The 27,205-nt window shown below is 44.0% G+C and overlaps 1 protein-coding gene across 7 annotated transcripts in view; it reads left to right on the top strand.

The window, feature by feature from the left end:
* Positions 1 to 27,205, top strand: part of THSD7B (thrombospondin type 1 domain containing 7B) — a 924,116-nt gene that overhangs the window by 824,710 nt on the left and 72,201 nt on the right. For all 7 annotated transcript variants that reach the window (XM_033944565.1, XM_033944564.1, XM_033944562.1 and 4 more), the window contains one exon: positions 16,949 to 17,094. In XM_033944565.1, coding sequence (XP_033800456.1) covers positions 16,949 to 17,094 — 146 coding nt within the window. The remainder of the gene's footprint in view (positions 1 to 16,948; positions 17,095 to 27,205) is intronic.

Raw genomic sequence — 27,205 nt, 5'->3', positions numbered from 1 at the left:
GAGTATATTGATAGGAAGTAGTGTTAAGGAGGTTGTTGATTGGCAGGTGAGTTTAAGTACTGAATGTTGGATGGTGTGACAAGGTGAAGTTCCCTGTCACTGGCATTCTACCAGAGTGAACCTGTGGGCTGGAGCAGTGAGAGAGCCTAACTAATTTGCATAAGAGCTATAAGTACTGTTGGGAGCTGTCTACTCACCCTCAGTGGATTGTGGTGCTGAAAAGAACAGCTCCCAGCACAGAGAGCTCAGAAGACAAGGAGCTCCTTTAGGAGGAATTATTCTGGATTAACTCCCAGTAAGCTCTGAACGCCACTACTGACTGGTGCTAACAGGGGGCTTGCTGCAGTGAAGTAGAGTGGTCAGGCTGGCCAGTCCTGATAGGGGGACTGGTGCAGCAGTAGAAAGCCTGGTGGTGGTGGGGTCTGTGGGGGCCTATACACCGGCAGAGCTAGTTTCAATTTTTTTGATTTACCCCCAAATATAACCACATTTAATCTAAGTGGTTTACAATAATATATTTTTAAAAAATTAAAATGAAACATGGAGAAGAGAACCAATAATCAAAAAACATAAATTCAAACATCATCTGGACAAAAATTGGGTATATGAGGGAAGAATAAGAATGGGTAGGTTACAATAAAAACAAAAAGTTGGGGAAAAGGAAGGAACGGAACAAGGTAGGGTAAAGGAAAAACATATTTAGTTTAATTTAATTTCTGCCCGAGCAGGAAAGGGTATAAACTAGAAAGCCTAAGAGAGGAAGATGATCTATAGTTATGAATAGGAATAGAGAAAGGAGATAAGAATAGAAAGCCAAAGAAAAATAATATGACTTTAATTGCGCCTTGAAAGTCATGAAAGATTTTTCAGTGTGAAGGTAATAGGGTAAGGAATTCTAGAGTAGGAACCATAACAGAGAAAGAAGAATTCCTCTGAAAAATCAAGAAATAATTGCCAAAATGAGGGAATGACTAATTTCTGTTGTTGCGATGAGCATAATATTCTTTGTGGAGATCTATTTGATCCTGGAGACTGTGGTTCCATTATCATATGATGCGGTAATCTGTGGGACATTGTTATTCCCTAAATCTCCAATAGATAGACATAAAAATAGACTGTTGGGTATTATGACTGGGGTAGCCATCCAAATGATCACAAAAAATATGATCGTTTGAATTTTACTTTTTGGTGGCATTCGTTATGTTTGTGTTATAGGTTTGAGAAAATGATTTCTGATCAAAGAGGTAATACTAAGTTATTTCAACTGACGTGGGGTCCATTGACTAATTTTATCGATAATAATTGAATGGTTTATTAATATACTTTTGATTATAACTTACATATCCAGGGTGGGGGTTGGAGGGAGTGGGATATCTTAGATATTTAAGAATTTTATATCATATTGGGAATGGTTATTAAAGGAATGTATGTTTTTTCTTGAGTTTATGGAATTAAGGGGGGCAGGTGGGAGTGGGCGAAAAGGATTTTTCATGTATTTATAGAAAGATGTAAGGGCTCCTTTTACTAAGGTACGCTAGTGTTTTTAGCGCGCACTGCAGATTAGCATGCGCTACCGCGCACGCTGTCCCCCGCGCTATGCATAAAAACTAACGCCAGCTCAATAGTGGCATTAGCTTCTAGTGCGCTCGCAAAAACCACTAGTGCAGCTTAGTAAAAGGAGCCCTAAGTGTTGTTTCTTGAATTGTTTTTATGTATTATTGTTGCACTCAATAAAGATTTATAAAAAAAAAAAAAGTGCAGGAGAAAATGAGCAGAAAATTTTTGCCTTTTGCAGATTCTTAGGAGGCAGGTCTCATGTTTCTAGCTTGGTCCAGTCAGATTTTCAGGATTTTTCTAATGAATATGCATGAGATCTATTTGTTTGCACTGCCTCCATTGTATGCACAGAGATCTCATGCATATTTATTGGGGAAATCCTGAAAACCCAACTGAGTTGTGGCTTTCAAGGACCGAGATTTTCCACCCTTGAACTGGCCAGAGAAAGCTTAAGTATGAAGGGCACAGCCTATGGAAGATGGACGGTTGGGGTCTAATGACAAACACTACCTCCTGCTATGTTAACCAGTGTTTTCCCTCTCACAAATCTCACTCCCTCTCTGCATCTTTTTTTCTCACTGACTGCTTGTCTTTCACCAGGGGAAGGGGTTCCCAGCAATGTCTCTCTTCCAGCCTAAGCAGTCTCTCTCTCACTGTTTCTGACCTTTGTCCATTACCCTTCCTGCTTCATTTCGGACATTCGAAAAAGAGATGAGGTTAAGTATGTTAAACACCTGAAAATCTTCTTTTTCAACTCGGGACCACTTTTGTGGAATGGTGTATCAGGAATAATTAGATTGTGTAGGAATGTGTTACAATTTAGGAAATTATTTAAAACACATTTCTTTATTGAAGCATTTGCCTGAAGTAATTTTGGGATAGTTAGATCAAGGCACCGTAATGTCGTATACCATGATTGTAATGTCTGTTTCTACTATCAGGTATGCTTTACTGAGCGCCGCTCAGGTTTTTAAGTGGATTACAAATAAATAAAATAAATCTAATCTAAACTTTGGTTTATATACCGGGTCATCCCCCAATGGAGCTCGTCTCGGTTCATGTATAATTAAGACTAGAATACATAGAAAAAGAAGCATGAGTGATGTAAGAAGTATAGTATTATCATTTCGTTGAGACTGTAGTTAAACCATTTAAAAATTGTGAGAACAACAAAGTTTTCAGGGTTTTACGAAATACAGTAAAACCTTGGTTTGCGAGTATAGTTCGTTCCAGAAGCAGGCTTGTAATCCAAAGCACTCGTATATATCAAAGCAAATTTCCCCGTAGGAAATAATGGAAACTCAAGACGATTCGTTCCACAACCCAAAAACTTTAATACAAAATACTTTACTTACTTGTATTGCAAGACCTCGCTCATTTAGAACAGTCACTACACTCTTACATCGTCAGAGAGAGAAGAACCGTCGGCTCAGGTGTGATAATGTGACGCGTGTATACTGTATGCACTCATATTGCAAGACTGTGCTTGTTTAGAACAGTCACTACACTCTTGCAGTTTCAGAGAGAGAACCATCGGCTCAATTGTGATGTGTGTATAGAAGGGATCGAGGGGTGACCCCGGGAACTACAGGCCGGTGAGCCTGACTTCAATTATAGGGAAGATGGTGGAAGCTATGATTAAGGACGGCATTTGTAAGCACATCGAGAGAAATGGCCTACTGAAAACAAGTCAGCACGGATTCTGTAAGGGAAGGTCGTGCTTAACGAACCTTCTGTACTTCTTTGAGGGAATAAGCAGTAGGGTGGACAATGGGGAACCCATAGACATCATTTACCTCGATTTTCAAAAGGCTTTCGACAAGGTGCCACATGAAAGGCTGCTTAGGAAGCTGTGGAACCACGGGGTGGGAGGGGATGTGCACAGATGGATCAAGCACTGGTTGTCGGGTAGACTGCAGAGGGTCGGAGTGAAGGGCCAATATTCTGACTGGCGGGGAGTCACAAGCGGTGTGCCACAGGGATCGGTGCTGGGGCCGTTACTCTTCAACATATTTATCAATGACCTGGAAAAGGAGGCAAAGTGCGAAGTTATAAAATTTGCAGACGATACCAAACTGTGCGGCAGAGTTAGGTCCAGGGAGGAGTGTGAGGACCTGCAAAGGGACCTGGACAAGCTGGAAGACTGGGCAAACAAATGGCAAATGCGCTTTAACGTGGAAAAATGCAAGGTCATGCATATAGGGAAAAAGAACCCGTTGTTCAACTACAAATTGGGGGGGGGGGGCATTGTTGGGAGACAGCAGACTTGAGTGAGACTTGGGTGTGCTGGTGGATGCATCACTGAAGCCATCTGCACAGTGCGCAGCAGCCTCGAAAAAAGCCAACAGGATGCTGGGCATCATAAAGAGGGGCATAACAACCAGGACGCGGGAAGTCATCATGCCATTGTATCGAGCGATGGTGCGTCCACATCTGGAATACTGCGTTCAATATTGGTCGCCGTACCTCAAGAAGGACATGGCGGTACTTGAGAGAGTCCAAAGGAGAGCAACGAAACTGGTAAGAGGGCTGGAACACTGCCCATACGCCGAGAGGTTGGATAGGCTGGGGTTCTTCTCTCTGGAAAAAAGGAGGCTCAGGGGAGATATGATAGAGACCTTCAAGATCATGAGGGGCATAGAGAGGGTGGATAGGGACAGATTCTTCAGACTGAAGGGGACAACAGGTACGAAGGGGCATTCGGAGAAACTGAAGGGAGATAGGTTCAAAACAAATGCAAGGAAGTTTTTTTTCACCCAAAGGGTCGTGGACACTTGGAATGCGTTACCGGAGGAAGTGATCAGGCAAAGTACGGAACAGGGATTCAAACAGGGATTGGACGGATTCCTGAGGGATAAAGGGATCGTGGGATACTGAGAGAGGTATCCAGGTAATAAGTATAGAAACCCAACCAGGTCATGCATGTGCAAGACCGGAGGGTTAGGACTTCGATGGGAAGATAGGACTTAAATGGGAAACCAAGGTGGCAAGGGGGCCCCTTCTGGTGATTCAGACAGGTCGTGACCTGTTTGGGCTGCCGCGGGAGCGGACTGCTGGGCAGGATGGACCTATGGTCTGACCCGGCGGAGGCACTGCTTATGTTCTTATGTTCTTATGTATGTACTTGTATTGCAAGACATTGCTTGTATATCAAGTTCAAATTTAATAAAATGTTTTGCTTGTCTTGCAAAACACTTGCAAACCAAATTACTGTATTTTCACCCATATACCACGCACCCGTGTAAAATGCGCACACGGGTATAGCGCGCAGGGAACACAAATTTATGTAAAAAAATTAAATATAGCATGCACACGCATATACCGCGCATGCTAAAACCTCCTCCCGCCTACTCCGAACCGGCATCCTCCCTCCCGCTCGCTTACCCGAGAGAGCATTTATTTTTTCATTCGAATCCAGCATTCCCCCTGTGAAACGGCATCCTCCCCCCCCCGCTCGCGTCACCCCCCCTCCCCCGCGATCCTACATCTCTTACCCGATTGGGCACCGGCACCAGCACCAATGCACAGGATGTGCCAGTGCCCGAAGATCCTCCCTCGTTAGGTTGGGCTGGGCTGGGCGGTGCGGTGCGAGAGAGATCCTCCTTCTTCCTGCGCCGGGCTGGACTAGGCTTTGAGCATTTGCGCATGCTCAAAGCCTTCTGGTCTCGCTCGCTTTGAGCATGCGCAAATGCTCAAAGCCTAGTCCAGCCCGGCGCAGGAAGAAGGAGGATCTCTCTCGCACCGCACCGCCCAGCCCAGCCCAAACCAACGAGGGAGGATCTTCGGGCACTGGCACTGGCACATCCTGTGCATTGGTGCTGGTGCCGGTGCCCAATCGGGTAAGAGATGTTTTGTGGTGCTGGGGGGGATGTAGGATCACGGGGGAGGGGTGGGGGTGACGCGAGCGGGGGGGAGGATGCCGGTTCGCAGGGGGGATGCCGGATCGGATTGAAAAAAAAAAGTTGTAAAACGTGCTCACGCGTATAACGCACAAGGTTATGCACGGTTTGTAAAAATTGTGTATAACGCGCGCGTTATATGCGTGAAAATACAGTACTTGTAATCCAAGGTTTTACTGTAGTTACATCTGGCCTATAAGCCTAATAGAGTCAGGGAGTTCATTCCGGATCTCTACAAACTTGAAAACAAAAGATTGACTAACCCCCTCTTTTACTAAGCTGCGGTAGCGTTTTTAGCGCATGCTGCAGATTAGCACACGCTCCCCCCCCACGCTACGCGCCAAGAACTAACGCCAGCTCAATGGTGGCATTAGCTTCTAGCACGCAGGGCAATGCAGCACGCGCTAAGCGTGCGCTAAAACCGCTAGCACAGCTTAGTAAAAGGAGCCCTAAGCTTCCCGGCAGATTTAATTCCCTTAAAGGAAGGGAAGGATAGCTTATATCTTTGTGTAATTTCTCAGATGAGAAATAGTTGCTGGGTTGGCATATTTGGTCTGGAAATGCACCTCTTGCCCTAAAGCAGACCAGCGACCCTATCGGGTCCCAGTTGCTGAAAATGGGACGTATGCTGTGAGGGCAGAGGATGTTGCTGACACAGGCCAGGACCAATGTTTCACCCACTAGAATCTGGCATCATTTTCTCTAAACTCTGTATCATGTTCAGGCTTTCCTGAATATTTTATCAACAGTCATTTCAGCGAGGTTCACATGCAAAGCTATTTCCTTGGTAAACCTAAATCTTTTCATGAGTTTCTCTCACTATCGGCCAGTGACAAAAGTCTTTTGGAAAACAAGACTCAAGCCATTGCTGTAGCATTTATCATTTTGCATATTCTATCTGAAGCTGGAGGCTAATTCCTTGTAAAGCTGTAGAACTTTGAGAACTAAGGAAGCAAAAGGTTATTATCCAAGAGCAACCGCATTAATTTAAGTGCTTCGGGCTTGCAAAGTAGTTACCAAAGAGACATTTTATAATTGTCTTTGGGCTTTTCAGGTCTAGACTGTTTGAATCCAAATATATTTGAAGTCAAAGAAAAAAAATGTACTCATACTTCCCACTTATAAACCTTTTTTGGAAGACTTGCAAAGGTCAAGAATTTAACAGAAACAATGAAGGGACTTAATATTTGAATGCATCATGTCCCTGGTGTGTTAAATTATCATCCATTCTCTCTTCATCCATTTATTAAATATTGCTAAATGGTGAACACTCTTGATTTTCAATTCATAATTTCTTTTTAAAGGTCCATCAGAATTGAATGATGGCTTGCGTGGTAGTTGAATTCAGGACATTTTTCAGGGCAATTAAATTCTGTGTTCAGCATAATAAATAATAGGACCAATGTTATCAAGTGCTATCCACAGGAAAAGAAGTGGAAATGGAGGGAGAAAGAATTTCAAGCTGTTGAGCAGAAGTTAGCCCTTATGCCCTTTAGGTGAGGAATGGTCTAGAGCACAGGTGTCGAAGTCGGTCCTCGAGGGCCGCAATCCAGTCGGGTTTTCAGAATTTCCCCAATGAATATGCATTGAAAGCAGTGCATGCACATAGATCTCATGCATATTCATTGGGGAAATCTTGAAAACCCAACTGGATTGCGGCCCTCGAGGACCGACTTCGACACCCCTGGTCTAGAGCTAGAGCTACTGCCTTTATACTCAACGGTTGTGGGATCAAATCCCAGCACTGCTCATTGTGACCTTGGGCAAGTCTCTTAATCTTCCATTGCCCACCACTTTGAGTGTGTAACCACAATAAGGCAGCATATAAGTCCTTCCCCCCCCCCCTTAATTGTCAAAGCAAATCACATCTCTCAAATTTCAAGTTTTATTTAAAATTTGATTAAAACGCTTATAAATATTTATAAGTGATATGCATCAATTTAAAAAAGGGTATACGTAAAAAAGTTTGGACATTTACTAAAACTTGACTATCTAGAGACGAGGGAAAAAAGGAAGAACTACAATTTCTTAGGGTAGGAGACATTTAAGGGTTGAACAAAAGGAGGGTTCAATAAACGAGGGAAAAAAATTAATCATTTGCACATGTAGGACCTTCCTATATTAAGCTTTTGTAAACTGTGTCGAGCTCTCTAATTATAGAGAGGATGCGGTATATAAACATGGAGGGGCATAATCAAAAAAAAGTCTAAGTCCCTTTTTGGCCTAAGGCCTTAAACGTTGAAAGTAGAAGCAGGGAAATTGTCCATTAGAAAAAAAAATGTCCAAAAGGAGGGTTTTTTTTAATAATGGCCTGCCTCTATGTTCAGCTGTTTAAATGCCCAGACCACCACTACGTCTAAACTTACATCATATAATCAACCTAAAAAAAGCCTAAGTCCCAAATGCCCAACACAAGGGCGGATTCTGTAACTGGTCAAAACGTATAAGTGCCGACTAGGCAACCTGCCTAAACTTTTGGTTATACCTGCTGTACGCCTAGGTGTAGGTCAGCCCACCTCCCGCCCTTTCCCGTCCTCTGAAAACTCCTCTTTTTGCTCTATGCGTTTGGAGGCAGGGGAAAGGCCTAAGCTGGTTTTAGATACGTCTAAAACCAGCTTTGATCATGGGTACTTGGACAATCAGGTTTTTGATCGTCCAAGTACCCATTTGGGCCACTTTTTAGACGTTGGTTGTTTTGGGGGTTTTTTTTTTTTCGATTATGAGCCCCTTAAGGTTTAGTTTAGTTTAGTTTAGGACCAGATTTAAGTTTTGACCAAAACTATGGCAGCAAAAGCACAAAAAAAGCCTGCAGGTAAGTTTGCTTACTGTACTACTACTACTATTTATATATTTAAATTTTTTTGTTAGCTTTTAAAAACATACATACAAAAACAAAGTAAAAAAAAAAAAAAATAGCGTATTACAAGCTGTAACTCAGCGCATCAACCCTTCCCTACTCTCCAACCTAGCCCTCTGTCCCGTCCCTCCCCTCCCTCCCAAGGAGCAACAGCAACATTAACAAAAATAAAATGGCAGAAGTACCTTGTCCAACCCTCTTAACTTAAAATCTTACTTCTAATTACTGAGGTTAGAGTAGTACAAAAGGGTGTCCAACACTGGCAAAACATAAGTCCTACTCCTGAGTCCAAACTAGATATGTCTTGTCTTTCAAAAACAGCCAATTGTATCATCAATGATCTCCAGTGAGATATAGTGGGTGCTTGGGGCATTAGCCAACATTGTAATATACTTTTCCGGCCCATCACTATGGCTCTTCACCCTATTTGGAGCATAATATGCATGCAGCAGAAATTTGTAATTCCTTTCTTTCTCGGTAGCCTAAAGCAAAAGTCTGTCACCATGTTGGATGCCTTGTTTTATCATTTTGGCTGTTATGGAAACCTGTAGATCCTGTGACCATATATGGACAACAGCACCATAGTCCATGTCTCCTGCTATCTCTTGGACAAATTTAGGGTGGAATTTCAATGGAATTAGTATTTGAGCTGTTAAACACAAAGCTTCTGAGAGTTTTTCTTGAATGTCTTCAGTTAAAGCTGATGATGGTAATGTGGCAACATAATGTCATAACTAGAGGTATGAGTACCAATCTTGTGAAGAGAGCTTGAAGGACTTCCGCAGCTCTGCAAAGGTGAGTGGAGTCCTACTACTACCATTTATTATTTTTATAGTGCTACCAGATGCATGCAGTGCTGTACATTAAACACGCAAGAGATGGTCCCTGCTTGAAAGAGTTTACAATCTAATTATAACAGACACATAGGACAAAAAGGGTGATTAATATATGCTACTCATGTAGGGAAATACAAGGGAAGAAGAGATAGAGAGGGTAGGGAACTACATAGGAAATGACAAATAATTATGGTGATTTGTAAGTTGGTAGGGTTAGGACTTAAACCCAGCTTCAGAAAAAGTGAGCTTTCAGCCTGAATTTGAATACCATCAGAGATAGAGCTTGTTGTACCGAATCAGGCAGGTTGTTCCAAGCATATGGCGCAGCAAGGCTGAAGGGGCAGAGTCGGGAGTTGGTAGTAGAGGAGAAGGGTATTGACAAGAGAGACCTACCCGATGAACTGAGTTCTTGGGGCAGAGTTTAGGGAGAGATAAGAGAGGAGAGGTATTGAGGTCAGTAAGAGGAGTATGAACTGTATTTGGAAGCGGACAGGGAGCTAATGAAGCAACTTGAGGAGCGGGGTAACATGAGCATAAAGACACTGGTGGAATACGAGGCTTACAGCAGAATTCTGAACAGATTAAAGGGAAGAAAGATGGTTTAGCAGAAGACCTGTGAGAAGCAAGTTTCAGTAATCCGGGTGAGAGGTGCAAGAGCATGGATGAGGGTCTTAGCGGTGTGCTCAGAAAGGAAAGTCCGGATTTTAGTGATGTTGTATAGAAAGAAGTGACATTTTTGGCAGTCTGTTGAATATGCGAAGAGAAGGAAAGTGATGAATCAAAAACAACCCTGAGGTTGGGAACTGATGAGACAGGGAGGATGAGAGCATTATCCATTGAAAAAGAGAATGAAAGGAGAGGCAGGTTTAGGAGGCAGTGGGAATTGAACCAGCAACCTCTGGATCTCTGTTGTGGTTTTCATTTGGCTGATTTAAGTATTAGGCTAATCTGTGTTGTAGGTTTCTGAGATGTCAGTGTGGCCATATTTATCTTATTGATTGTTCCTCTGCTTCCACACAGATTTCCCTGTTCAATAATTCAGACATACCAATTTGTAAAATAAATGTTCATGTGAGATATTTCCAGTACATGGACGTCAATCTCACATGCTTTTTAGAACAGGATTCAACCTGTTCAAAAATAGACATGAGAGACATCCATTTGTGACATACTGACTGGGACTTCCATATTCTGAGCTGGGCGTCCTTTCTAAAGTGCATCTCCACATGTCTTTATTAAATATACCCAAAATAGGTGCTAACAAGACATACCAATCTAGGTCATCTGTTATAAAATTGTCCTCTTCTCAATTTGAATGAGATTTTATTCATCTTTTAACAGATCTTGGTTTTGTTTTCCATACTATCAAACCTTCACATTGGGTAGGTCTCTGTCTTGGTCTACTAGCTACGAAGGATGTCTTTTCTGTTCCTACTATTATTTCCTTCTAGTTTCATGATCTTACTGATTTCTCTTGGTTGTACTAGACAACGTACTGACACAGATTTGTCTGCTCTTAGCTGTAAAACTAATTGAGATTTTGAAACTTTAAATAGATCATCCTTTTCTCAATATTTTTTTTTCATATGTCGCAGACTTCTCTCTCTTCATTAAATGATGCAGTGGCCTTTTTGGCAACATGTTTATCCCAATCATTGGACAGATTGGTGCCACAATGGCATATTTTATTTAATTCTCATTTTTATCAATCATGGTTCTCTCATGACTTCAAATTACTTAAACAAGCAACTCGTACATCAGACAAGACTTGGTAAAAATCTAATGTGTTGTAAGATTTTACTACCTGATTTCAAGAAACAAATATTGCTTACTAAAAGCTCTTTTATCTCTGAAAGGATGTCTGAACATGGAAACTATTCAAAGAAACTTTTGGGGGGAAGTAGAAAGATTAGCAAAATTTGTATCTACCTTTTTTTTTTTTCCTCCAAATCAGTATTCTCAGTTTTTATTAGAAAAATGGGCTCCATTAAAAGGAACCACCAATGCAACAAGTCAGGTATTCCTTCCTTTTTCTCTCTCTTCAATTACTGATCACCATATAGTTTCTCCATTTTAGACTAGTACAGTAAAACCTTGGTTTGCAAGCATAATTCGTTCCAGAAGTATGCTTGTAATCCAAAGCACTCATATATCAAAGCAAATTTCCCCATAAGAAATAATGGAAACTGAGACGATTCATTCCACAACCCCAAAACATTAATACAAAATACTATACGTACTTGTATTACAAGACCTCGCTCGTTTAGAACAGTCACTACCGCAGCGTCAGAAAGAGAAGAACCATCGGCTCAGTTGTGATGATGTATACTGTATGTACTCATATTGCAAGACATTGCTTGTATATCAAGTTAAAAATTTAATAAAATGTTTTGCTTGTCTTGCAAAACACTTGCGAACCAAGTTACTTGTAATCCAAGATTTTACTGTACTTTTCTGTATCTTCAGTCCTCTATCGGCTGTCAGATTTGATAAACAACATATCTTTTATCCATCCTTCTGGGTTACCCTTTGATAGTACTCCTGCATAGTTGTTAGAGATGTGAATTTCCATTTTGTCACCGGTTTTCTTTTTTTTTTTTTTTTTTTTGAGGGGGGGATAATTCTAGTTTGACTCAGGACCTGGTACCTGTACATTGGAAACAATCAGTTCTTAGGCCCATTTTGAAGAAACCAGACTTGGATCCCACAGCCTACTCAAATTTTTGACCCATTGCTAATCTCCCCTATTTATCAAAATTCTGCCAGAATGCTATCCTATCTCAATTTTGATTTTTGGAATTCTAACAGCTCTTTTCACCCATTCCCGTCAGGATGATGTGATAAATACAGTACTAAAACTGCTTTGATTTCTATGATTAATGACATTATTTTTGTTTTCTTGACTCAGAACATGAAGTATTGTTGCTTCAGCTGGATCTTAGCTCTGTGTTTCATTTGATTGATCATGAGCTACTACTTATTCGACTGCAGGATTCAGGAGTTAGTGGGATGGAATGGAATCGGTTTTGCTCTTATTTTTCTGCTAGGACACAGGATATACGCTGTGTTCAGTTATCTGTCAATCAAATCACAGTGACTGATTAAAGAAAAAAAAGTTCAAAAGGGCCCTACTGACACATTAACCCCCCCCCCCCCCTTTTACAAAAATGCAAAAGTGGTTTTGGGGGCAGGTCGGCATGCTGCTCCCAATGCTCGTAGAGTTCCTATGAGCATTGGGAGCAGCGCAGAGCATTCAGCGCGCCGGCCTGTGCTAAAAAATGCTTTTGCGGTTTTGTAAAAGGGGTGTGGGGGTAATTGCAGTGTGAATCATCAAAGAACCACAAGTGCATAAATGGGACAGGGCTGATGTTTCCCCTTAGTCCAGCAGAGGGTGCTGTGAGAGGACTTCCAGGGAATGCTGGGAAATTCCTTGCAAACTTGGGGAAAGGGAGACTTAAAGTTAGATAGGTAAGTTCAGGAAATTTATTTTATTTTGAGTACTATCAAGGAAGTTTAAGGCATAGTTTTATTTTTCTTAGCATAGAAAGTCTCTGTTACAGTTCATATGCTAGCATTTAGAGGAGCTATTTTAAAATTGCTATAATATCGGCAAAAAGCACAACTACAGTGTTTCTCCAAAAATAAGACCTACCCCGAAAATAAGCCCTAACATGATTTACAGGGTGAGTCTTAATATAAGCCCTACCCCAAAAATAAGCCCTAGTTAGATCACCCCCGAAGCCCCTCCTGAATATTCCCGTGCTCCTCCCTCCTACCACCCATCCCCCTGCGTAGCATCTTTACATCTCTCCCTCCTGTCCGAACCCTGCTGACTCTCCCACCGCGAGACTGATATCTCCCTCCAAATAGCAGCGTCGGCAGCATTTTAAACAGGCTACTTCGTGGACTTCTCCCGCCGGGTCCTACCCTCTGCCGCATCACTCATGATGTCATCAGCAACATGGCAAAGGGAAGGCCCCGGTGGGAGAAGACCATGAAGCAGTCTGTTTAGAGTGCTGCTAATGCTGCTGATTGAAGGGAGGTGTCGGTCTCGCGGCAGAGGGTAGGACTTGGCGGGAGAAGACTGCGAAGCAGCCTGTTTAAAGCACTGCCAATGCTGCAGTTTTGAGGGAGGTATGTTGGTCTTGCAGATCAGGCGTGATTCAGCTGTGCGAGGGGGATGGGAGGGAGGGAAAGAAAGATACTGCTCAAGGGTTCTGCTTCACGGGGGAGATGGGAGGGAGGGAGGGATAGAAATATGCTGCAGAGCGAAGGTACAAGGGGATGGGTGAGAGGGATGAAAGATGCTGCACACGTGGGGGATAGAAAGGAAAGAGGATTGGGGTGGAGGAGAGGAAGGGAGAGATGATAATTGTACATGAAAAGAATAAGACATCCCCCGAAAATAAGCCCTAGTGTGTTTTTTGGACCCAAAATTAATATGACACTGTCTTATTTTCAGGGAAACACGGTAGTAGGCACAGGAAACCTCAGTTCAGACTAATTCTCTCTTTCCCACCCCTGGCTTGATCTCTGCCGGAACCCCTGAAGCCCCCCACCTCTCCCCCCAACTGTCCACTGTAGGAGGAGCGGCAACGGCGAGCCTTCCCAACACAGTCCAAGGCAGGAGGGATGCCCACTCCCTCCTGCTGCTGGCCCCATCATCTCCTGAATCCCACCAAACACTCCCTGACTCCTTTCTGATACTCCCCAATTCCACCCCTGACACTTCTCGACACCGCAACATCCCCCTGATACTCCCTAACTCCACCCTAACATTTGCAAGATCCCCCTGACACTCCCTGACTCAACCCTGACAATTCCCCGATACCCCCAAGATCCCCCTGCCACCCCCCAAGCCCCCCCTGCAGGTAGAGGGATGCCCACTCCCTACTGCCAGCAGGCCTGCCATTGCAAAATGGCGGGCCTTCCCCTTCCCGGTGCATTCTGGGATGCACCAGGGAGGGGCCTAAGACTCTAATTGGCTCAGGTGCCTATGGCCCCTCCCATAGGAGGAAAGACTAAAAAGGTTAGGGATCTTCAGCTTAGAAAATAGACGACTGAGAGGAGATATGATTGAAGTCTACAAAATACTGAGTGGAGTACAACGGGTACAAGTGAATTGATTTTTCACTCCATCATAAATTACAAAGATTAGAGGACACTTGATGAAGTTATAGGAAAATACTTTTAAAGCCAATAGGAGGAATAGTTAAGCTCTGGAATGCATTGCCAGAGGTTGTGGTAAGAGTGGATAGATTAGCTGGTTTTAAGAAAGGGTTGGACAAAGTCCATAGGCTGTTATTGCGAAAGACATGAGGGAAGTCATTGCTTTCCCTGGATTGGTAGCATGGAATATTGCTACTCCTTGGGTTTTGGCCAGGTACTAGTGATCTGGATTGGCCACCATGAGAACGGGCTACTGGGTTTGATGGACCATTTGCCTGACCCAGTAAGGCTATTCTTATGTTCCATACCCTTTATCATCTTAGTCTCTCTTCTTTGAACCTTTTCTAGTGCCACTATATCTTTCTTGAGATAAGGAGACCAAAATTGAACGCAGTACTCCAGATGATGTCGCATGGAGCGATAGAGGAGCATTATAACATTCGTAGTCTTGCTAACCATCCTTTTTTTAATAATTCCTAGCATCCTGTTTGCTTTTTTGGCTGCCGCTGTACATTGGGCGGAAGGTTTCATTGTATTGTCTTAATAGTGGGAAAGAAAGCCCAGATCTCTGTTAAGTCCTATCTGGTAGGTGTCAAAATACCTTATCATTTTGATTTCAAAGGTTTAACGTTCTTGGGTTGTTTTAAATTCCCTTTTAGTATTCTCACTATAAAATCATTGGTGCAGTGGTCAGTTTTTCCAAAGTGTTGTCCTACAGAGGTGACATCCTGGTTAGTTTTGCAATTCTTAATATGATATCTATGTACACTTCTCCCTCCGTATTCGCGGTGATTGGTGCTGGACTGAACTGTGAATACGTAAAAACCGTGAATAACTTATCATATGGTGTTTCAGCCTTCCCTTCCCTGCCTGCGGCCTCCTTCAAATTGAGCCCGGCGCTGCCATGACGGGTCCTCCTCAGCAGCTGAGAGAGAGGGTGGATGGTGGGCAGGGGGAGCCAGGGGGTATCTCTTCCCTGGCCGGAGGAAGCCATACTCACATTTTATTCACCAGCTCCCGCACTTTCTACATATTCAGCGTGTCGGCAGCTTCCCCACAAAGGGGATGGACTGGCCTCGGATGGTCCTTATGCGGCCTCTGGAACCGGACGGGAGCGCAGAAGGGGCGGAAGAGGGGAGGCAGCCCACCGCGGATTTCCTCTCCCACTCCTGGGAATCTCGACAGAGCAGCCACGGCCTCGCACTCCTGCCTCCAAAGCCTCTGCAAGTCCAGTTGCTGAGGCGGAGAGTTGCGGCATGCACATTACAGCGATCTGTGTGGGAAGGCACATCCTCTCACAGGGCAGCCCTGGGAGGTGTAGTTCGGGGGGACGGGAGCGAGGACTTTGCTTCCTGGATTTTCAGTTTACAGTAGTTCCTGTTTCTGCACTCATGAAAAAACCGTGAATAATCGAAATTGCGAGTGTAGAAACCGCGAATAAGGAGGGAGAAGTGTAGATTGATTCAGGTCTTTAGCGTTTGGCTTGTTTCACCGACGTAACATACCTCTTTGCACTGAATGATGTATACCACATTAGAAGATGAACTTTATACTGAATGTTTTTCCCATATGAGTGACCATAGGATCCTTTGAGATATGCTTGCACAGTTTGCAGTTTGTCTCACCACAAGGATGTGTGCCATTCTCTTCTTCATGGGTTTGTGTGGGGAGCTTGCTTTTTACCAATTTTCAAATTCGGTGGCTGACGGAAAGCCAGCACAGTTGGAGCCGGGAATATTTCTTTTAGTAATTTATCTTCCTGGAGTAGTGGTTGTAGATCTATCATTTTTCTTAGTTTTTCCAGAAATCTCATTACACAGTATGGGTCCAGCTATAGAGAAAGTAGATTTTACAGTATTTACATACTTTACCTCTTCTCTTTCCTGTAGATCTAACAGCATAAAATTTTCTGATCTCAGTGACCTACTTGGCCTATGTAAGGTCAAACATTTGCAAAGATACCTAGGTAGAATACCATAAATCCTCTGATGAACTATGTTCAGGATTAGATAAAAGGTGCCTACCAGTAGGTGCCTAGATCAGGGTGCCTACCTATGTAAGCACCTGACTTATTATTTTGAATTGACTTAATTGGCACTGATAATTAAAAGCATCATTAGGAACCAATTAAAAAAAGAATTTTAAAATTAATTAGCTGGTAGGTGCCTAATTGGGTAGACTCCTATTGTCTCGTGGTAGGTATCTACACTGAGACACCTATTGGCGTCTATCATTGCCTACATGGAAAGTAGGCATGGTTAGGGGCAAAGTTTAGATGTTGGGTCAGGTGCCAGTATATTACGCCAAGAAAACCTTGCCTTAATATTCTAGCACCTAACCTTATGACTTCTACCAGTGTCTATTCTAAATCAAGTTAGACACTGGTAGGTGTGATTCTACAAATCGCACCTAACTTTGATTGCAATGCAGTAGGTACCGCTTTTCATAGCACCTACTTAGCTAGGCACCATTTATAGAATCTGGCCCATACTGGGCACTGGAAACCCTGTTATAGAAATATCCTTTACTTGTTATTGAATTGGCCACCTCATATTTGCGAAATGCCACATAATTATATAATGCAAAATAAATTGGCAATATCTATTGCGTATCTTTTCTACTTTCTTTAGGTCAAACGAGGCGGTCTCGAAATATAATTATGCAAACACAAGGGGAAGGGAGGCCTTGCCCTACACAGCTCACTCAATACCAAAATTGCCCAGTTTATCCCTGCTATGATTGGGTTGTTGGGGAATGGACACAGTGTAAAGTAGAGGTAAGTTGTGCCTTAAAAAAAATTGTTTTCTGTGCCTCGGAGCTATTCACAAAATCTCCACGTTCTAGTGCAAAACTTGAATAGAGTACGAGTAACAAAGGTTAATTATAATACCCCGTGTACAAATACCAATTATGAATGACTTGTGGGGGCTGCACTTGTGTGACTGGGTAAGCAGTGTACTGATTTTATTCCTTCATGATTTTGTCCGCATGTGTTTGCATTCATCTTTAAAAGGAAAAGGTAAAGGTGAACTTAAAGAGTACCTTGAAAGACAATTTTTATATTTCTAACAGTTCTTCATATTGTCTTTTAAGCCCTGTGTGCTTTTCCATTATTGGAAGACTTTTGAGGGAATCATATCCATCAAATGAGTCTATAATTAATCCCCCTGTAATACTGTGACTTTGCTTCATGCTAGAGAATGACACGGTGACAAAATTCATCACCGGTCTCGTCCCCGCAGATAACCGCGGGAAATAAACCCATGTCATTTTCTAGTGTCTATTTCATCCTCTGTCCTTCTACACCAGCATTCTTCAAAGCAAAGCTTGCGGGTCAGTGGCTGTGCTTATGTGAGCCAAGGATAATGAAGCCATTGTGACATCACTGATGTGATTGGCTCTTAGGCACTGGTGGAATGAGGCATTATGACATCACAAGATCTGCTCTAGATACCAGAGACTGTCATTCTGTAGTGTCTATCTCAACCTCAGTCCTTCTACACCAGCATTCTTCAAAGCAAAGCTTGTGGGTCAGTGGTTGTGGCCATTCATACTCTGATTCTTATGTGAGCCAAGGATAATGAAGCCATTGTGACATCACTGATATGATTGGCTCTTAGGCACTGGTGGAATGAGGCATTATGACATCACAAGATCTGCTCTAGATACCAGAGACTGTCATTCTGTAGTGTCTATCTCAACCTCAGTCCTTCTATACCAGCATTCTTCAAAGCAAAGCTTGTGGGTCAGTGGTTGTGTCCATTCATACTCTGATTCTTCCCTCTCTCCTTAAAGAATGACATGAAGATGGTTTCCCGTGGTTATCCGCGGGGACGGGAACGGTGATGAATTTTGTCACCGTGTCATTCTCTACTTCATGCTTCCCTAGCATTTTGATAGCAAATGATGCAAAACTGATTGGCAGGACATATCCTTTTTCAAGTAACAGTCCCCCCTGCACTTTTTTTTAGCCTTGTATCTTAAAGGAAAATGTGTCCTTATAAAATAATGTCTCACTGCATATTAGGCTAAGAAATGATTGTTAGCTGGCTGCACATAATTTTTGCTGTATATGCTGCATATTTTTGCACAAAGGATTGCTATTTATCCCTCATGGTTTTTTTCCCCATTACTATTAAATATACAATATTCTGCAACAAAAGTTTTTTTTATGCCCATGATTTATGTTTGGTAGAGTGGTTTTCCCTCACTATTTAGACTGAGGGGGTAATAATAATAATAAAAAAAAACGTCTAAAAAGTGTCCTAAATGGCTAAATGGTCAAAAAGCCTGATCGTCCAAGTACCCATAACCAAAGCTGGTTTTTAGACGTATCTAAAAACAGCTTAGGCCTTTCCCCTGCCACTAAACGCACAGAGAGAAAAGAGGTGTGTTTAGAGGAGGGGAAAGGGCGGGCAGTGGGCGGGAGGTGGGCCGACCTACACCTAGCCGTACAACAGGTATAACCAATACAGTTTAGTTGGCACTTAGACCTTTTTCACTTAGACAAAATAAAACCAGGTCTAAGTGCCGAAAAAGGGGCCGCTGAGCTGATGGCCACTGGCGCCATCAGTTCAACGGCCCAGCAACCTAACCATCGCGGCAGGAGAGATGCCTCATCTCCCCTACCGCGATGCCATCACTCTTCTACCTGAACTGCCGCGACCCGCGGCAGTTCGGGTAGAGGAGTGATGGCATCGTGGTAGGGGAGATGAGGCATCTCTCCTGCCGCGATGCATCACTCCCCCCACACACACACACACAACATCGGGGCGAGAGGGAGCTCAAGCCCTCTTGCCCCAGCCAACTGCGGCACCCCCGATACGATCGGGGCAAGAGGGAGCACAAGCCCTCTTGCCCCGCCGACTCCCCAACTCCCCGACAATATCGGGCCAGGAAGGAGCCCATGCCCTCCTGGCCCTGGCGACCCTCCTCCCCGCTCGTTGTTTGGGCCAGGAGGGAGCCCAAGTCCTCCTGACCCTGGCAAACCCCCCCCCCCCCCCCGCTAGTTGTTCGGGCCAGGAGGGAGCCCAAACCCTCCTGGCCCAGCCGACCCTGCCCCCCCGACAACATCGGGCCAGGAGGGAGCCCAAACCCTCCTGGCCACGGCGACCCCCTACCCCCACCCCGCACTACCTTACGGGCAGGAGGGATCCCAGGCCCTCCTGTCCTCGATGCAAACCCCCCTCCCCCCAATGACCGCCCCCCCCAAAACCTCCGACCGCCCCCCCAGCCGACCTGCGACCCCCCTGGCCGACCCCCTTTGGCATATGGTCGGGTTGGGCCCATGTGCCTCAGGCTCCGCCCCCAGGAGGGGCCTAAGGCTCCCGGGCCTATTCTGATTGGCCAAGGCGCCTTAGGCCCCACCAGTAGGCGGGCCTTTGGGACGGATGGGCCAATCCGGCCTCATTCCATCGTTGGCTGCCTCCCGTCTGGTTTGGCTCCCGTCTGTCCGGCCAACTAAACAAAGGTACGGGGAAGGGGGGTGGGGGTGTCGTGGGGGTCGGCCAGGGGCGTCGCAGGTCGGCTGGGGGGGCGGTCAGAGGTTTTTTTTGGGGGGGCGGTCGTTGGGGGGAGGGTGGTTTGCGTCGAGGGCAGGAGGGCCTCCTGCCCATAATGTAGTGCGGGTGGGGGTAGGGGGTTGCCGTGGCCAGGAGGGTTTGGGCTCCCTCCTGGCCCGATGTTGTGGGGGGGGGGGGCAGGATCGGCTGGGCCAGGAGGGTTTGGGCTCCCTCCTGGCCCAAACAACTAGCCGGGGGGGGGGGCGCCAGGGCCAGGAGGGCTTGGGCTCCCTCCTGGCCCGATATTGTTGGGGAGTCGGCGGGCAAGAGGGCTTGGGCTCCCTCTTGCCCCAATCGTGTCGGGGGGGGCAAGGGGGCTTGAGCTCCCTCTTGCCACAATCGTGTCGGGGAGTCGGCGGGGCAAGAGGGCTTGAGCTCCCTCTTGCCCCGATGTTGTCGGGAGGGGGGGGTCGCGGTTTGACCTGGCAGGAGGGCTTGGGCACCCTCCTGCTTGGATCGTTGTGGGGGGGGGAGATTCTGTAACCGGTGTTGTTTTTGACAGACACCGGTTACAGAATCCAGCTTTTAGGCGAAGGACTGGCTCCTTCTGTTGGACGTTTGTGGCCTAGGTGTGTTTTTGTTTCATTATGGCTATAAAGTGTAGACGTGCTGTGGAGGTACTTTTAGACGTAGTGGTGATTGGGCGTTTAGGCAGAGGAAGGCCATAATCAAAACATGGACATTTGTTTTGGTTATGGACACTTTCCCTGCTTCTGGGTTGAATGTTTAGGGACTTAGGCCAAAAGGGGACTTAGACGCTTTTTTTGATTATGCCCCTCTGAGGCTTTTTCTTTCATTTGCATTTATATGGTATTTTATTATAATAATGCCCGATGTTTGGCTTTATTAACCAGTGGTGAGTCTTTATTTAGTTACCTCCACTCTTTTTTATAGTTTGTTGTACACAAGAACAGCCATACTGGGTAGGACCGAGGATCCATCTAGCCTAGTATCCTGCTTCCAGCAGTGACAAATCTAGGTCACAACTTCCAGGCAGAATCCCAAATAGTAGCAAGATTTCATGCTACTAATCCCAGGGCAAGCAGTGGCTTCTCCCATGTCTATCTCAATAGCACACTATGGACTTTCTTCTAGGAACTTGTTCAAATCTTTTTTTTTTTAATCGCAGATATGCTAACTGCTGTTACGACATCCTCTGGTAACGCGTTCCAAAGCTTAACTGTTCGTTCAGTGAAAAAGTATTTCCTCCTATTTATTTTAAAAGTAATACCATGTAGCTTAGTTTACAAAAGCTTGGAAGTTGGTGCAAATGAACACAGATACTGTATGCTTCTTGTATGTCTAGTTTTCAACCTTTATGCAAATTTCATGACTCAATTCACGCCCCACCAAAACCAAAGCCCTGAATTGCCCACCCATGGGTTGTGTAAAATTATACACCACCTTATCAACATGCACAGGTTTACGCATGGAAAAAAAATTGATAACAAGCTTTTTAAGAACATGCACCAACTCAGTCGCTCACTGAGAACTGACGCAGGCATTGAGGAAACAGCGCAGGGCCAGCTGGATGCTGAAGATCCTTCCTGCCCTGCACTGCGGCCGTGACATGGCAGCCGGCAGAGCCACGATATTTACTGGGGGGGGAGGGATGTATAGGCCACCCCATGTGGTTTTAAAACTCTTAGATAAGCTGTGGCTTGTAACATGGGGCGGCTTATCTAAGAGTTTTAAAACATGTATAGGCATTTTTTGCGGCCTATACACTGGGGCGGCCTATATGTGGGGAAATACGGTATATAGGAAAGTACGCAGTCATACAGAGGTAAAAACGTGTTTTGATTTGAGTGTAATAAAATGAATTCATTCAGAGAGGGAGCTTTATTAACAGTATTAAATAGTTTCAAAGTTTCATAGTTTATTAAAATTTGATTAAACGCTAATCATAAAATTTGAAGCGATGTACATTAAAATAATACATAAAACGGGGTACTAACATCAAATAACAGACAAGACCTAAACAGACCAAACACATTCGAGAATGAGAAGGATAGCAAATAAGAGGAAAGGAGGGAGAACTACAATTTGTAAAGAAAAGATAACAACAAAAGGAAAAGAGTAGGGGGGTCAGTTAAAGAAATGAAGAAATAGCAGAAAGGATAAATCAATCGTAGAAAGCATTTTAAACTACTCTTGAATTTATCTATGTTTTGTTCTGCTGTGATATATGAGGGAGTTCCAGGTCGAAGGTTCCATCACAGAAAAGATAGAGGGACGATGGGTACCGATCATTTTTTAATGAGGGGACATAGAGAGTGTTTAGAGAAGCGGATCTTAAAGTTCTGGGAGGATCATATGAAATTAGGAGTCTATTTGTGAATGTAGGCTAGATGGTCTTTTGAATTTTAAAAGTCAAAAGAGGAACTAATACACGCAATGCCTACTTGTTCGCTTTTCCATCCTTAAAGGGCTGTACCTACAAGAGATAGCTCGATAGAACAGTATCATTCCAAGCAGGCAAATGGAACAAACTTCATCTCAAACGCACTTTCGTACCAAACATTTAAGAAGTTAATCAAAACTTATCTCTTTGACAAATTTTTTGGACTCCATTTCAACCTTGATGTACTTCCAAAGCACTTCCAGATAAACTTAACTAAGCTTAAAGTTCTCTGTAACATCGCTGTCTGTATACAGTCTCTCCCCCTGTAAACTGCTTTGAACTGTTTGTGGTATGGCGGTATATAAAAATAAAGTTATTATTAATATTAATCTGATGTGGGATGGGCAACCAGTGTGCTTTCTTTAGCAAAGGAGTGACATGATCATATCTTTTTGAGTTTGTAATGATTTTAATGGCCGTGTTTTGGATCAGTTAGAGACATCTGATATCTTTCCAATATAACCCTTTATATAATGAATTGCAGTAATCGATTTTTGAAACGTCGCTACTAAAATGTATAACCACACCAATTGGCCATTTCTGTTTCTAGGCAGTCACCCTTTAGCAACTTACAGTGAGATGAAATCAAAATCTGCCTTTGTTTGCAATACTTAATGTTCAGTGGTTGATTTGGGAAGTTCTGGGATGAAAGTCTCTGAAATCAGCTGTGCAATTTTCAGAACCTGCTGGGCCACTGCAGATTTACAGCACAGCATGTCACACAAGACTCCTGCTCAGCCAGAAGATTAATCCTGCTGTGGTTTTAGTATTTAATCAACCAACACCTCCCCCCAGTGCATCCTTTTATATCTTTTTAAAAAGAATGTCTGACAGAGCTTGCAAATCAAGACTTGAATGGTATCTGGGATTTTTGTTTCTATTTAGAACCCGCTTATTAAGTGGGTAACAATAAAAAGACATGAATAAGCATATCATAGCTGACCTGCTAAAGCAGGGGTGTCCAACCTGCGGCCCAGTGAAGTATTTTGTGCGGCCCCGGTCGAGGGTGATGCAGTGTTTTCCTCTGCTGCCCCTTGGTGTTTACCGTCTTGCCGGCTCCCTCCTCTGTCTCGCTGCAGCGTTTGTGCATTTGTGCGGCCCCAGAAACATTTTTTTCGGACAATGCGGCCCAGGGAAGCCAAAAGGTTGGACACCCCTGCACTAAAGCTTACCAATCTGGGTGATCCATGGCCGAGTCTTGCCGGGCGACCGATTCACTAAGCGTCCTCATGCAAATGAAGTAATCAGACACACGCCCTCTTAACATGCGCAGATCATCCTCTTTGCCTGTAGATGTGATTCACGCATACGCCTGCTCTCCGCACAAGCTTGAGGTCAAAACGAAAGGGGAAGGGGTGGCTGCACTCGCTGGTCCCATAAGAATAATTTCAATGGAACAAAACACGCTTTGCAGGGGAACACAACAGAACACGCCATAGTGCAGCCCTGCTTTAAACCCGTGGGTTAAAACCATGGGCTCGCAGGGTATCAGAGAGCAGGGTGCTTTTTGCGCAAGGGAGATGTTTTATTTTGATGGTTTTATTTTCGATACTGGGATCTCAGGGTGGCAAAGAGCAGGACAGTCGGCAAGGACGTGAATGACTGGTCTTCAGCAGTTGCTTCTTTTTGGATCGTCAAGTCCAGTCGGTGTTCCATCTTCTATTTAGTGAATTGCTGCCTTCCTACTTATGCATGCCATTTCCCCTCAGTTGCATGTGTGGATCAGATCGGATTGGACAGAAGGTTAGTGAATCGAGTCGGGGTCAGAAAAGGCTTGCAAACTGGTTGGGACACGATCAATGAGCTTAGTGAATCTAGCCCTAAGGCTCTTTTACAAAGCTGTGGTAGAGGTTTCTACCGTGGACTGGCAAGTTAAATGTGCCGATGATTATAGGAAATTCTGTGATCATTGGAGCATTTACCTCACCGGCCCATGGTAGAAAAAATCTACCACAGCTTTGTAAAAGCCAGCATAAATCTGGAAAAAGCTTGCACAAACAAAAGGATTTTCAATAATTTCATAGACTACTGCAATTTACTTTTAATGTACTTGTACCTCTTGCTTGGGGTCAGTTTAATCATAGATCTAAACCTCCCCCCCCAAAAAAACATATAGCATTAGCATCAAATAGGAGGAGCATATCAGTAGGCACTTATCTTATGTTTTCCATGATCCCAATGATCCCTAGAATTTGGGTGATGATTTTTGTGGTACTACATTAAGTGATTTTTTTTTTTGGATCCCCTGATGAAGCAGATAGTGAAACAGGTCCCTGTTATGATCATGGAAGACATAAGATAAGTGCCTATTGATATGATTGTGCTATTTCATGTTAATATTATATGTTTTGAGTTTGTTTGTTTTTTTGACCTGTGATTAGATTGATCCTGATCAAGAGGTGTAAGTACATTAGATACTTAAATTGAGGGGTGTCTGAGGTTCCCCCTCCCCAATATTACAAATCGTGCTGGGCAATTCATAGTATATTATTATTAGTATTTTATGATTGGTCTCCTTCAACGTTGAGAATTTGTGTATGTTCAACTAGTTGGACAAAGTTTCCTGGTTTTGGAGATTTATGCTGCTATCAAGGTAGACACACAGAAAGCCACTATTATCAGGAGGGTTGGCAGCATGGACACTTCCTGTTTTTTGAAATTCTGTCAAGAACTTGTGAACTGGATTGGGCCACTGTTTGAAGCAGAATATTGGGCTAAGATGGACCGTCAGTCTGATTCTGTATGGTGGTTCTTATGTTTTTATGTACCTTAGCTATACAGAAAGTTCTCATCAACTTTGAGATGATGATGACAGCACTCAGATCTTCATTGCTAGGATTTTTATTAGCTTGCATTTGCAAAAAGAATAATAAACACAGTACATCCGTTTAATCATCACAATACTGGGTCAATTTCTTTTAGTATTTTTTTGTCTTTCCTGCAGTTTAAAGTGACAGTATGTGAGAGTTATTTTTTTTTCCTAAAGATTAGTGTATGTTAAAAAAAAATCCCCTTTGAGAAAATGAGTTCAGCTATCTCAATTAGATTACTACTTATCATTTCTATAGCACTGCCAGATGTACACAGCATTGTCCATTAAACTTATAACAGACAATCTGTGCCTCAATAGAGCTTACAATCGAATCAAAACAGACAAACAGGACAAATAGGGGTTAAGGAATTTCTCACACAAGGAATGATCAAGCAGATATTGGTACTTTACAAGTGGATAAGAGTTAAAAGCAGCCTTGAAAAAGTGGGCTTTTAGCCTAGATTTGACTATTGCCAGATACGGAACTTGATATACTGTCTCAGGCAATCTGTTCCAGGCATATGATGCAGCAAGATAGAAGGGACGGAATCTGCAGTTGGCAGTAGAGGAGAAAGGTATAGATAAGAGAGACTTACCTGATGAACAGAGTTCCCAGGGAGGAGTATAGGGAAAGAGGAGAGATAGTGAGGAGCTGCAGGATGAAGTCAATAATAGGAGTTTGAACTGTATATGGATATCGATAGAGAGCAAATGAAGTGACTTAAAGAGAGGGGTAATGTGAATATAGCAACACTGGAAGAATATACCTTATATACTCAAATACAAGTCAATCTGAATATAAGTCGAGACCCCAAAAAGGAGGAAAATGGTTGACTTGAATATAAGTTGGGCGGCTTAATATTCAAGTGCCCTGCCCTGTCAGGCTCTGCACCCAGCCCCCCTACACTCCCTCCCCTGTCAGGCACTGCACCCAGCCCTCTTCTCTCCCTCCCTGTCAGGCTCTGCGCCTAGCCCCCTTCCTGTCAGGCACTGCACCCAGCCCTCTTCTCTCCCTCCCTGTCAGGCTCTGCATCTAGCCCCCTTCCTGTCAGGCACTGCACCCAGTCCTCTTCCCTTCCTCCCTGTCAGGCTCTGTACCCAGCCCCCTTCCTTCCCTTCCCTGTCAGGCACTGCACCCAGCCCTCTTTCCTCCCTCACTGTCAGGCTCTTCACCCATCCTCCTTCCTTCCTTCCCTTCCTCCCCTGTCAGACTCTGTACCCAGCCCCCTCCCTCCCAGGCTGCACTCTGTCCCCCCTCCCTACCCTGTCCTCTTACCTCCTCTGACAATCCCTGATGGTCCAGAGGTGCAGCGGGCAGGAGCGAGCTTTCTGCGTTCCTGCCTCACTGCTAACCCGGTCTATGGTAGTGGCCGTGAGATCCAGTTTCTTCTTCCGCTGAGCGGCAATGAGCAGGAGTGCGCTGAGCGGCTTTTTGACTGGCTTCCACGGTTTCTCAAAGTACCTTGGTTGGACCACCTACTCCTAAAATTCACCATATTCTGGAAAGAGGTATGAATGACCAAACTGTCCCCCCCCCACGAGTAACCTCTTATTATAGAAACAAAGTACCCCCTGAACAAAATACTGGAACAAAATAGATAACTCATTATTATCCCTCCCTATCCCTGACCAAGACTTCCTGAATCATTGGAAAACGGTCAATGAACAAATCCTAAACAAACTAGCCCCTCTTACAAAAATATTAAAGACCATTTATCTCCCAAGCCCTCCTCCCCTTCCTACCTATATAAAGCATAAACAGTCCCCAAAGTATTAGGATATACCCTAATACTTAACAATAAAGTAATTTCCCCTATCTGACTGCAATATTGACCCTCTCTTTAAACATCCATCCACTTTCATTCTGTCTCCATATTATCTACAGATTGAATCTCCTCAGTCTATTTTGCCTCCATCTCCTCAGGAGAGCATACTTTTTCCCCAACAACCTTTCCTATTTTTTTTCCAGCTCAAGGAAAATAAGATCCGACAATGATCAGATCATGGGACCATGGGAAGCCTCTGGTTCCCTTCACTTGCAACACATCCTCTATGCATAATTTCTCAGGCCCACCAATCAGATCTAAGATGTGCCCCCTATTGTAACACC

Source organism: Geotrypetes seraphini, chromosome 5 (assembly GCF_902459505.1).
Source record: "Geotrypetes seraphini chromosome 5, aGeoSer1.1, whole genome shotgun sequence".
NCBI lineage: Eukaryota > Metazoa > Chordata > Amphibia > Gymnophiona > Dermophiidae > Geotrypetes > Geotrypetes seraphini.
Note: the sequence above shows the minus strand (reverse complement) of the source record. Positions and strands in the feature narration are given on the sequence as shown.